Source organism: Balearica regulorum, chromosome 12 (genome assembly GCF_011004875.1).
Source record: "Balearica regulorum gibbericeps isolate bBalReg1 chromosome 12, bBalReg1.pri, whole genome shotgun sequence".
NCBI lineage: Eukaryota > Metazoa > Chordata > Aves > Gruiformes > Gruidae > Balearica > Balearica regulorum.
The window spans coordinates 16,969,631-16,981,740 of record NC_046195.1 but is presented as its reverse complement, the minus strand read 5'-3'; the positions used below and the strand labels follow the sequence as shown (position 1 = coordinate 16,981,740).

At 45.2% G+C, this 12,110-nt stretch overlaps 1 protein-coding gene across 6 annotated transcripts in view; it reads right to left on the bottom strand.

Moving 5' to 3' along the window:
• Positions 1-12,110, bottom strand: part of CHD2 (chromodomain helicase DNA binding protein 2) — a 69,467-nt gene that overhangs the window by 3,627 nt on the left and 53,730 nt on the right. For all 6 annotated transcript variants that reach the window (XM_075764424.1, XM_075764427.1, XM_010310933.2 and 3 more), the window contains 13 exons: positions 11,382-11,557; positions 9,857-9,898; positions 8,701-8,840; positions 7,869-8,007; positions 7,580-7,730; positions 6,149-6,271; positions 5,698-5,826; positions 4,816-4,956; positions 3,500-3,634; positions 1,971-2,149; positions 1,467-1,566; positions 708-924; positions 86-335 (listed from right to left, as the gene is read on the bottom strand). In XM_075764424.1, coding sequence (XP_075620539.1) covers positions 86-335; positions 708-924; positions 1,467-1,566; positions 1,971-2,149; positions 3,500-3,634; positions 4,816-4,956; positions 5,698-5,826; positions 6,149-6,271; positions 7,580-7,730; positions 7,869-8,007; positions 8,701-8,840; positions 9,857-9,898; positions 11,382-11,557 — 1,922 coding nt within the window. The remainder of the gene's footprint in view (positions 1-85; positions 336-707; positions 925-1,466; positions 1,567-1,970; positions 2,150-3,499; positions 3,635-4,815; positions 4,957-5,697; positions 5,827-6,148; positions 6,272-7,579; positions 7,731-7,868; positions 8,008-8,700; positions 8,841-9,856; positions 9,899-11,381; positions 11,558-12,110) is intronic.

The following is a 12,110-nucleotide window of genomic DNA, read 5'->3' as shown; positions in this document are numbered from 1 at the left end:
AGTTCCCCAAGGAAAGCCTGGATGCTGTGGCCGGGTGCAGGCATTGCAAACTCCTCCCAGCCTTTCCAAGATGAAAGGGAATTACCTGTCATAATAATCTCGGTGGCCTCTGTGGTCTCGGTCACTGTTGTACTGTTCATATGGCCTCTTGCGGGAGAGGTTATTTGGTCTATAGTTCCCAGAGCTCCGGTGGGGGTCTCCACGAGATCGCCGATCCCCGTAGTGGTGGTCCTTGTACCAGTGCTGCTCATACTGGTGATGCCGCTCCCCACCCCACATCTGGTTGCTGTTGCCACCGTAGTTGAACTTTCGATCCCTCTGCCATTCTCCTCGGTCTGCAATGAGGAAAGCACCAGTAAGCGTCATTCATGCTTTAGTTTAAGCCCATTACTTTGCTGCATTCTCAAAGGAATGATAACTATTGCTGTGCTCCTTTAACTTTCTCCTCTCTAAACTATGTGGGCCCAATTTTATTCTTTGAATTTCTTTATCATTATTCTAGCAAATCTTACTCTGTCCTGTTCTCTTATACTCTTTTCATCACTATATCATCATGTTTTCTACTCCAGCAGTAAGTACAGTGGTAATATATGTTCATCTCACCACCTTTACACCTGACCAGCCACAATTCCCAGAAGGGTTTGTGTCCAAGAGCAAACAGCTGTTAGGTTAGAAGGGATGGTTTCTCCTGGCTTGCCAGCACTCACCTGTGTTGCTGAAATGTCTCTTGTTTGGATGGCCATAGTTGTCACGTGGGTGCCCATGCATCTGCTGCTGGGTGTGAGAAGGGGGCAGGTGGATCTTCTGGGAATGAGGGTTGTGAGGCACGTGAGACTGGGACATCACAGAATCGCGGCTGGAGCCTGAAGGCTCTGGGCGGAACGGCTTCTTCATGCTGGACGTGTCCTCCTTCTTCTTCTGCTCCTGCAAGGTGGAAGAGAGGGTTACAGCTCATCTGCTTTTCCACCAAAAGATTCAGACTATGTGAGCAATGGCCTTGTCTGTCAGGCTCTGGATTTTTCTGCAGACTCCCCACGCTGTGGGACACCCAGCTCTTTGAGGACTTGGTGAACCAGCTGTGTCCAAGCATTGTGTGAATGGCAATGGTACAAATGTGGTGGACAACAGGCACAGTTTTGCCCCAAGCAGCTCTGCTTCTACATCCTATCTCTACAGAGCAGCACCTCCAGGTTTTTCTCTCTAAAGGTTAATGCAACACGACGTGCCACACAAAGCAATGTTTTTTCTTGGTCAGAACAGCCAGGACAAAGTGACCGGTATTGTTAGGTGACGGGAAAAATGCCACATGAAAGAGGAGGCAAAGGCAACCAGGCTGTTTAGATGTTAAGAAAACCACAGACTGCCAACACTAAAGAAAGCCCACGGTAAGAGGCAGAAAGTATTGACAAATCAAGTGCAACAACTTTTAAAGACAGCAACCAGAGGGAAGGCACTTCAGATCTCACCTCCTCTTCCTGTGATCTTTTCTTATGAGCCATCTTGTAGAGTTTGTGCAGTTTTCTGGCATCAAATTCTGTGAATTTTGACACAAATATCCATAGGTTCCTAGAAGGACATGAACATTTTCTGTTAATTGCTACATCAGCAGTTTAACTGCCAACTGCTTTCAAACCAACATCAAATCAGTTCTACCCTCTCTGGAAAACAGTCTCAAGCCAGCTGAGGACAGGATGATCAGGAGAGCTAGAACCAGGTTCTTCAAAGTAAAATAAAGAGGTTTGCACTGGTTTATCTAAACTAGCTTTGAAATCAACTTAAATGAAACCAGCAGAACTTGCAGACAAAACCCTCACCTGAGACAGGTCATGGACCGAGTGGGCTAGAGAACGCAAGATTTCACAGGTTAAATAAGAGGCAAATGGCACACTCATCCACATAAAATCCAGCAGCCTCTGACTACCATTTTTAGCTATCATAGACCAGCCAAAGAAAACAAAATGATCCCTCACCTTCTCCATAGCTTGATATGATCCTGGTCAGTGTAGGCTTTAAGGCACTCAGAGATGCGGTCCCCGATTTTTAGGAGGCAGTTGCGTGTGTGCTCCAGCTGTTCTTGAACCGTCAATCCCTTATCAGGCTTATCGAGTTGCTTCAGTGCTTTTTTGACTGGCCTCATCCTTTCCTTGCACTTGAAAAAGCAATAGAGAGCAGAAAGTGATTCACTTCGCACAAGGCTCTACACTGTTCCCTTGATAATCAGTGCTGGAAGTTCATTAGCACTAGATATTAGCTTTATCTGGCCATTAGGCAAGGGGAAATCAGCTATGAAAACAGCAATTTGTTAGACATGCTGCAGAAAATAATCAAGAAAAGATGAGAGTCTCTTCACCTCCACTGCCCCTGCTTTTAGAGGGGAACAATTTGCTTTGCAACTGTAACTGCACGCGGTCTGCTCTTGCACTGATCCCACGGCAGGCAGGGAAGCGTAACCGAGCACTGACGTGCTGAACCAGCAGCCCCAGCTGAATGAGTGCTCACTCAATAGCTTCCCTGTCCATCCCCATCTGCGGTCGCTTTAATCTACAGCTTTTACCAAAACTGGAAGATACGAGATGAAAGCACCATCTTTTTTGGCTGTGTGCATCAACACGCACACAGACGGTAAATCAGACAGGTTTCTACTGCCTGACTGGACCTTTCACGCATCACAGAGGGAAAGTTAAAGAAAAAAACAGACGAAAATAACACAGGACCTGCAGTGAATACACAGATTTGCATTTAGAGAACTGTTTTTAAAAAGTGATACTTCAGCATTTCCCTGTGCAAGTCAGGCCAAGGAGAGTTTGCCATGACAACTTTTACTAAAAGGCTATTTTTACAATGAGCCTTTACAAATGCTGCAAGAGCATTTACACAACTACGGAAGTGCTAACAGCTCAGACAACTCCGTACCTCCTACAGCTATACAAGGTCACCCTCAAAACTCTCCTGTATTTCCCTGCCTGGAAGAGCCCCAACGGCTTCTTGGTTTCTACAGGAGACAGACTGCTGCACAAGGCTGCAGGGTCTTCTGTAGCCCAGCGCTGTTCAACGAGCGGTGGGAACTTATCAGCTGAAGAAGAGAGTCCTGCATGCTCTGTTGACATGCTGCCCTCTTCTGCCCTGGCATCCCTGGCAGAGGGAGGGGATGAACATATGCCCTCATGCAAAGCTGAATTTTGAAGAGAGTTATCTGAACCCTCTCACAATGCAATTGCTCGGTGAGAATCGGGAGCTGAAAGAGCTTTGGAGTTTCTTCCAGTTGAAGTGCCGTTTACAGCTGACAGCTGGTAGGCACAGAGGAGGCTGGTGGACAACTCTCGTACAGGGTTGCTCTGCCGTGCTCTCGAACCAGCCAGAGAAAATCACTGCGGGGCACTACGAGGGGGGCTCACACCCTGACACGTAACACCCGTCCTTGGATAACACGGAAGCAGACCCTGGCTGCCTTGCTGGGCTTTCTGTCACTGTCCTCCCATCTCCCAAAGAAAATACTCACTATGCTGAATGTTTCTTGGTCCAGATCATCATCCTCGTCTTCTCCAATGGGGATGGGTTCACTCCCTGCAGTAATGTGGACGGGACCTTGTGATCTCTTCCCTTTACTTCCAGATTTGGCTTCACCACCTTTAGGCTTTACAAGGACAAATTACACACATCACATGATGAGCCAGACTGCAGAATCCCAAGTGATCCAACTAACCACCTCCGCACTATTGTTACTGGCAGTTGTTAAACCCCGGGCAATGCTCCTACAGCTTTCCTCCCAAGATCCTCTCAAACTGTTTAGCTGCAATGCCTCTATTTAGCTTTACGTCATCCCTCAGGGAGTCGAGAGAAATCAGAGCCAACATTTTGGACATGAACACGATATTCATACTCATGGAGAGAAAATCAATGTTGAAGACTTGGAAGAGAGGTTAAGCTAAAGAATATATATCCCTTGCAAAGGATAGAGCTCAGAGTAGTCTCTGCAACTTCATGTCATGTCACTTGTCCTCAGACCCTCTGGCAAACAACCTCAAATTATGGCCTGTTAGTGTAAATTTTGACTTATCTGCAGTCAAAGCCCTTTGGAGTCAAAAAGTCATACCAAAAATTACTGGAAAGTAAACTTTCCCCTACATATGCAACAAAACTTCTTGGTTTGCACTTATGACTTCAGTGTCCAAACACACCAGGCATGTGGTACATACCTGTTCCTTGGACAGGTACTTCAGGTCATTATTATAGAAGCTTTTACCCCCCTTCCAATTTGAACCCAGCCTCAGGGCAGCTGTACCCAAAATTCAAGGGACATTTTAGTCCACAACATACCACTGATGTGGAAACATTTGTTCTGGTGAGTCCTGAACAGCCACAAGGACAACTCAGTCTTGATGGTGCGGATAGTTGGTTTTTTTGGGGTGAATTTAGAGGGGAATACAGACAAGGAACTGCCAACCCTATGATAAATCATAGCTGAACAGAACTTTGATCTGAGTGCTCCAGGCTCTTCCTTTTTTCTTCCTTAACATCAGCTATTTGGCCATATCGCTGTCACAGGGACAGCTGTATTTTAAAGGCAGTCTGACAAAATCTCTTCCTTTTTGCTCACATTCCATCAAGCTTGAGGATACATTGCCTTTTCTGCTTTTTGTTGCAATTCTTCACAAAAAGAACACAGGAGGGCTGGAAAAGAAATGCCACCTCACCCCACAGTGCCTCCTTGATGTCTGTTCACACAGAGCCTTTAATGAATCCTAAGTCTCATAGCTCGCCCTTCTGCTCAGAGACTTTCCTATCTCTTAAAGTGCTCCTGAGAGTACAACATACCTTCTCTTTTTTGTCTTTTGTCTTCTTTTTCTCTTTGTCACTTTCCTTTTCTTTCTTAGTGGTTGTCTGTTTTTCCTTGTTCTCTTTGTTCTCTTTCTTCTTCTGTTTCTTTTTCACAGGGCTCTTTTCCAAGCCATCCTCCTAGAAAATCAGCCACAGCACAGTCAAAACTGGAGTCCCTCCCCTCACGTACACTTTTGTCCATAAAACTTACATCTGTGAAATGCAGGCAATTTTTGAAGTCCATCCAAATTTACCCTCACACCTCTTTAACCACACAGCAAGCCCTGCTTAACCAGCTGCAATGCACTCAACCTTTGACAAAAGGACTATAAAAAAATTAGACGAGCCCCAATCTGTAACTAGCTGGCAAACTGTAGATAAGCACCACTCTCCTGTGCCAGCTGTGCTCGAGAACGCTCAGCTCCTAAGGTAGATACTGATCAGCACGTGAACAAAAAGCCTTAGACTACAAGCCAAGCCACTCAAAGACAGAAGGTTTTCTAAGCCAACAGCATGACCTTGGTAAACTCCAGCTTCACCACTGGCTGATGTACTGAAAAGGAGAGGCAAACAATTCTTCTTTCTCTCCTTTATAAAGGCAACAGACTTTGTCCTGAGACAAGTCAATATGTGGATGTATGTGACCATTCTAGGATCCCCCAAAACACTTCAAGCACTAACCTAAAACAGTGGTGGGAAAGGTCTTTCTTTCACCCTGACAGATGTATATATGTTTTTGTGAGTTTGCCAATCTTGCAATCTGGAGCCCTCTCTGACTCCACAGGGGATTTGCTAGGGGTGCTTCTCAAGGTGAGTTTCTGCAGTAACAACATAGCTCAAGGAAACCTGGAAAAAATGTTATCCACCAAGTTGACTCACCTTGACTTCACCTTCTTCTGACTGGTTGTCTGAGTGCCGGGGAGAGGACAGTTCATTCCCATGCTCATCTTTGACTTTGGGAGCCTTATTCTCTTTCTTTACTCGTGGTTTCCTCTTCTTTAGCTTGCCCTGGTGAAAACACAGAACAAGTCAGGGCAAGCAAATAGCTACAGTTGCTTCCTGGGGACATACCCCATCTCCTGAACATCTTGCAAACAGCTGCAGGTCCTGCAGGGTGGCAGGAAGCCTGACGAGCCTGAGTCCTTCAGTAAATGTAATAATTACCTGCCCCTTACTAATTATCATTTCAGTATCACAAGGCAATCATACAACAGACAATTCCATATTCTTTCATGTAGATGATGTTCCGTGACCTGGGAACACATGCTGTCTCCTGCCATCAGCCAACCATTCATCCTGAAACCCCCAAAATCAAGCAGCCACATCTCACCTCTTCCCCATCTTTCATGTTTTCTTTCTTGTCTAGATCTTTCTTCAGCAGTTTCAGTAGATAATCAACTCGGGTCTGGAGCTGTTTTCCCTGAGGTTTCTTATCTGTCTCAACAGGTAGGATCTTGGATAAAGAAGAAAAAAGAAATACACCCATGTGAACTTATCAAACCTTGACAAAAGAGATACATGCTAGCAGCAGTCCTTCCAGGCCCAGCAAAGGGTTGGAGATGCTGCAGCTTCTGGGGGAACAAGAAGGTTCAAGCATTTCTTCCAGCTCCCACACAGACTTTCCCTGTCTAGCCAAAAGCAAAGCTCCTAGCAAGCATCCTTCCCCTTGGCCTTATGCAGAAGTGAAAGGACCCCAAGGCAGCTCTCTAGATTCTCTACGATCTTTCTTGTAAGTGTGCAAAAAGAAAGAAGAAAACTTTGCAAACTATATTTGGGACCTTGAGTTGCAAAGCTGAGTCCTTCCTACATCAGATTTGCTTGTGACAGCCTTGTCACAGCAGGCTGGTCCCTCTGGTAACCCGAGACATTGCTACAGCAATGACACAGACAGAGAATTTTTAGCAGAAAACAAAGCTGCAAGGTGCCACTTTGTGGAGGAAGTATCTCAGCTTGGCAACTAGGTTACCTTCATACTTCATTGGAAATTGGTTGGCATGTCTCAGGCAATTGTTTTCATTGTAAAATGCCTTTCTGAATTTCATGTAGGAAGGCTCTCAGCCAGTCTGATCTTTGCTAAAAAACACTAGCAGGGATGTCATGGGAATGCAGCATATTGGCAGCAAAGCTGGTGTAGAGAGTCTCGATGTTCCTCAGCCCTGTGTTGCAGTTTGCTCTCCTTCCATTGTGCTGACACAAAGGACGGCAGCTTATTTTTAACCAGGATTATTTCAACGTGGCCCCTGTAAACCATTCTTGTGAGAATGACTGAGGAGCAGAGGAACAAGATGGAGGCTCTCCAGCTGGCTTTGCTGCCATAGCCCATCATGTAACTATACTCTCAGAGCTAACACAGACCAGTATTGACATAAGCAGTGTCAAATCTGTGAAAAATTATTTCCACACAGAAATTCAGACTCAGCTTCTTGTGAGATGCTCAAGGAAATATCAAGTCACGATTATGCAATGCACCCTCTATACTGTGCATGTAACCACACATGTCAGCATTACCGTTTTCTTCCTGCATCATTTCAGTGTGGCTCATATGGTACTGTTCAGAGAAAATTTACTGCCAATCAAACAACACAACTCTGTTTTCCATCAAGCATGCAACATTCCATGGAGGTCACTGTTTTCCTCATTATTATTTATTATTATTTTTGGAGTGGTTACAAACACAAACATCTGTTTCTGGAGTAAATCAAACATGTTCTCTATGAACAATGCAATGGACCCAACGCAAGCAACAAGCAAAGTGACCTACCTTATCAGATAACTTCAATTCCGGATCGGTTTTAATTAGCTCCCAGTTTCCATAACCATGCTCGTAAATTCCCACTAACAAGCGAGAATCCTCCTCCACTCCCCAGTCTACATCAAAATGGGCAGCTTTGACACGGCACGTCAGGCGGTACCTGAAGGCATTTCAAACATGAGCTACTTTTAATGGTGCAGAGGATAAAGCAAATCCACATATCTAGGCTACTTTCTTTCCACTACAAAATCCAAATTCCCTGAGCCTCTTTCTGCATTGCCTACTTAGCCAAACTCACTTCTTCCTTTCCTCTGGGTCTGTGGGAATGGATTTATGCAGCATTTCAAACTCCTCTTCATGCTGGATGATGGATTTCACGTTGACTTGGACACCAGAAATCTTGATAGTAGGACCTCTTCTTTTTCCAGGTCCTTTCCCTGCTCGACAATAAAACACAGCAACTAAGAGAACTCTTACATCTTATTTAAACATAAGGCTGTCTGCTAAGGCAGGCCCAAAATATAAGTTTTCTTTCACTAACTCACTTAGATCTGCAATCCAAACACCTCCCAGTATTATTTTCTTAAAAATACATCTAAGTACACTGGAGCTATTGCTTCAGTAGTTTTGTTCAGCTGTAACAGGCAGACACCCAGCGGGAAATCCAGCCCAGCCCCTGCGTCTCCAAACCAACAGCAGAGAACAGCCATGCAGAGAGTGGTCGATGATACCAGCTCTGGGAAGTGCTAGTTGTGGATCCAGCTCTACCATGGAGTACACAGCACCAGATTGATTTCCAGTCCCAGGAGCAGTTAAAATATGATCTGCTTTGCCTTGTGGCCCAACATTAAATAAGCTGATGACTTCAGCCTCTCCCCAGGAAAACTCATGTTCAGCAGAAGCCAACAGACTCAAATGGCACTTTCCAGTCTGAGCAAAAGACTCAGGGGTTTCTCTCTGTTGGTGAGAGCTGCCTGGCAGAGATGAGATGGTCTAAGTGTGTGCTTGTTCTTTGCTTTTAAGTGTCAACATGGCATGCCTCCCCATCCAGCAAGGGAATGGTTTTCTCACTGTCTCCATGGAATGCTCCCAAAAACATTATAACAGCAGCGTACAACCCTCTTGCTCACCTTCACCTGGATTTTCTTTCAGCTGTTCCTCATATTCTTGCATTGCTGATACACAGCTATTGTGGATGAGTTCCCCTAACCGTTTCAGATCAGCCACAGACTTATCCACCAGCTCAGCATCCCGGGCAATACACTCCAGCCTGGGGAACGGGAAAAAAAGAATTGCAAGTTTTGTATTTGATACAGCATATCTCCTCCCAATCACTTCCTGAGCTTTTAGTAGTCAGTGCTGAATATGTATGAATGTAGGAAACCTGCACGAGTTGAGTTTGTGCAGGAAACAGCACAGTTTTAGTCTTTTTTTAGGTCTAGCAGCTGCAGTACAGTGCAGGGGTAGCATAACTGATCCAATCCTTTGGATTTTTTAGTATTAAAGCAAAGGTGAGAGCTGTCTATCTTGGGCACAACAAGCACCCTCTGTGACTGTCCAGTGTTCCTTCACAATTTCCCAGTTCCATATTAACTCCATTTGATGGTCAAAAGCTGCCATCTGCTGTCAGTAACATCAAGACCCACACGCAAGCCTTGTGTTTCACAACAGAAGAGTACAACCAGCTGAAACAACACAGCCATTTCTCATAAAACATACACAGGGATCCCTGCCTCAGCTCTGAGACCTCTGCAAGGGCTACAGCTTTCCACGTGCCCATCTCCCTCCCTCCCTCATGCTGGGTCACAGCGTTCGTGCGGGGCTCTGCAGACCCACGCTCGAGGACGGTGTGTGCCTCTCCCCGCTTCCCTTCAAGAGGGATATGGCAGCGAGAGAAAGATGCTCCAAATTCAGTCTTGAAACTAACATGCATCGAGAAGCTTGGCATGTGTTTTGGGTAGCATTTGCTGTTCAGACAGCTCCTCCCTCCTTTCCAGGCAGAGTGGAAATGCCCCACGGGCCAGACTCTGCCAGCAGGATGATGCTGTGTACAGCCCGGCGCCACTACTGCTCTAGCTGGTTTTTGGCCAGCATTCATCAGTGCCCATCAACTGAGACACGAGGGACTGTATGGCAGTGCTTGGGCTACTGATCACACGACAGCGAAGCTTTGTGCTGTCGGTGGAGGTTGTATCAAATACCCACAGCAATGTGTGTATGGCTGTACTTAGAAATACAACGTTCCCCCTTGATGACCCTCTGCAGCAGCGCCAGGTTGGGACTTACCGTTCAAGAGGCAGTCCAAACTTCTTGTAAGCCTTGATAAACCTAAGCAAAAAAACCCAAAAAACAGAAACTAAACCAACTGCCATAAAATGCAGGTTCAGTATCACAAATACACTTAAATATATTAATTACAGCCTGCCACATTAGCAACCTTGCATTCCGCACTGATTAGCTAAGCATCACACAGAACTGGGAAGCCTAATCCATTAGCTCCACAAAGAGTTCTGTGACCTTGGCTGGAGAAGAACACAACATTATTATGAATGCTGAATGTTTGACAGATGGGAAAAAAAAAAAAAAAAGAGGAGAGTCACAAATGTAGTGTAAAAAAAAAAATTAAGAGAAAGCATTGGCTTACACCATGTTGGTAATTAACAACTTCATTCTTCCAAGGTGAAAAGAGGCATTAAATCAATGTCATTAGTAATTTTAACGCTCAGGCTATAAGTGTAACAACCCATCACAGAAGAGCCAAATGTGGTGCAATCCATCACAGACGTTTGCAGACAAAGATCACTATTTATTTTTATGTCTTATTTTTATTGTGAAAATCACTGCCATGGCTAACGCACAACTTCAGGGCAAGAGTCTGACACCGTTGCTGCAATTAAACAGTGCCTTGTGCTGGGAGTAGACCCAATGGCTTCAACTACAGATTATTTTTAAAATGAGTTAATTTTTTCCCTTCTTTTTTTCATCTTGTGCTCTTTCAGCCTCTTTCTGCTACACCACAATATCCTAAATGGCTGCTACATTTCACATCACACCACCTCCTTCCTTCTCTAGGGTTTCAGGCTTGATATGGGACAGCTACCACAATCCAAAAAGCCTGACCCTCTCCTGTTTAAAAACACATCAACTCAGAGATGGACAGAGAGTCAAGGAAAACTCACAACTCCTCTCTTCCATCTTTGGTTGAACAGCTGGGCAGAGCTATAAGACAAAGACCTTTGGGAAAGGCTCAAGAGTTGGAAGACAGGAGAAGAAAATAATGCTCTGGGACTCAGCCCCCAGCTGACTTCAGGGACTGACAGTGCAGAAGAGGATACACAACCGCTGGGATCAGCGGGACCACTGCTTCTCATGGGGTCACGTTGCCAGAGCTTGCCTTTCACTTAAAGCTTAAATCACCAGGACTACTGCCAGCAAAGTGTCAGGAAGGCCAGAGTCCTTGGCTTCTCCAGCTCTGCATCTCATGGCACCTAAGACCTCATGTGTAATACAGAATTAGCTCGAGCCATTTGGCCCAGGAAGGGCAGTTACAACAAGGATTAATTTTAGGAAGGTACCAGCTTCGCTGTAACCTGACAATTTAGTCCGTTTTGCACAGATCTGAATATTACGGTCATCAGCTGGGAGCAAAGTGAATTATACAAAGGTGAGGAAGCTGGCTCAGTGAACCAGCTCCACCTAAACCACTGACATGCTTACAGGTGAACACCTCATGCATTCATACGGGGTTTTCTCCACCTGCATGGGATTTCTACATTTGCTTTCTGAACTGTCTCTTGTGCTCAGCACTGACCTCCTGATTTCAGCATCAGTAAATCCTTCCACAGTATCTTTTCTGACACTCCGAGGACGCCCCCTGCGCTTTGGTCTCTTCTCGTCATCGGTATCGTCAGTCTCGCTTTCTGATCCAGACGATCTCTGAAGCCTTCTCTTAGTTTCTGCATCTGATTCACTGTCATTTGTCTGAGCCTGTATGTAGCAGGAAAACAGCAGTACAGTTAACAACTGCTAATCTGCCAACCTTTTCTGTCCCTCTGATGTCCTGGCACTATTTCACATTCAGACTGTAAAACACCTCAGCATCTCTTCCTGAAGATGCAGGAGCCCATGTAATCAACCCAGAGAGGCTGTGCACCCTTGCAGTTTCCAGCTAGGAAACTCTGGTGGTCATCCTCCCTTTACAGCCTTCTAGCCAGCAGTTTCACAATTGCATTTTGATTTACTAAGGTATAAGATACATTAAAACACTTTGATTACTACGGTTTTGTGTCACAGTCCCTTAGACTGTTTGGAAAACCAGGACTCCTCAGAAATCAGTTTGGAATCATCCAATATAAATTATCCTTCTCTCTAGTTTTCACTGTGTTTTTCCCCAGCTTATCCCAGAGAACAGTTCATAACCCCTTAAAGTTCCATATCCCAGAAGTTTCCCTGCAGTCTGCTTTCTGTTGGAATGGGGTAGATCCCATTACCTAAAAAAGAATTTGGGAAGACACCATCTCTTTTGTCTGCAAGAGCCACA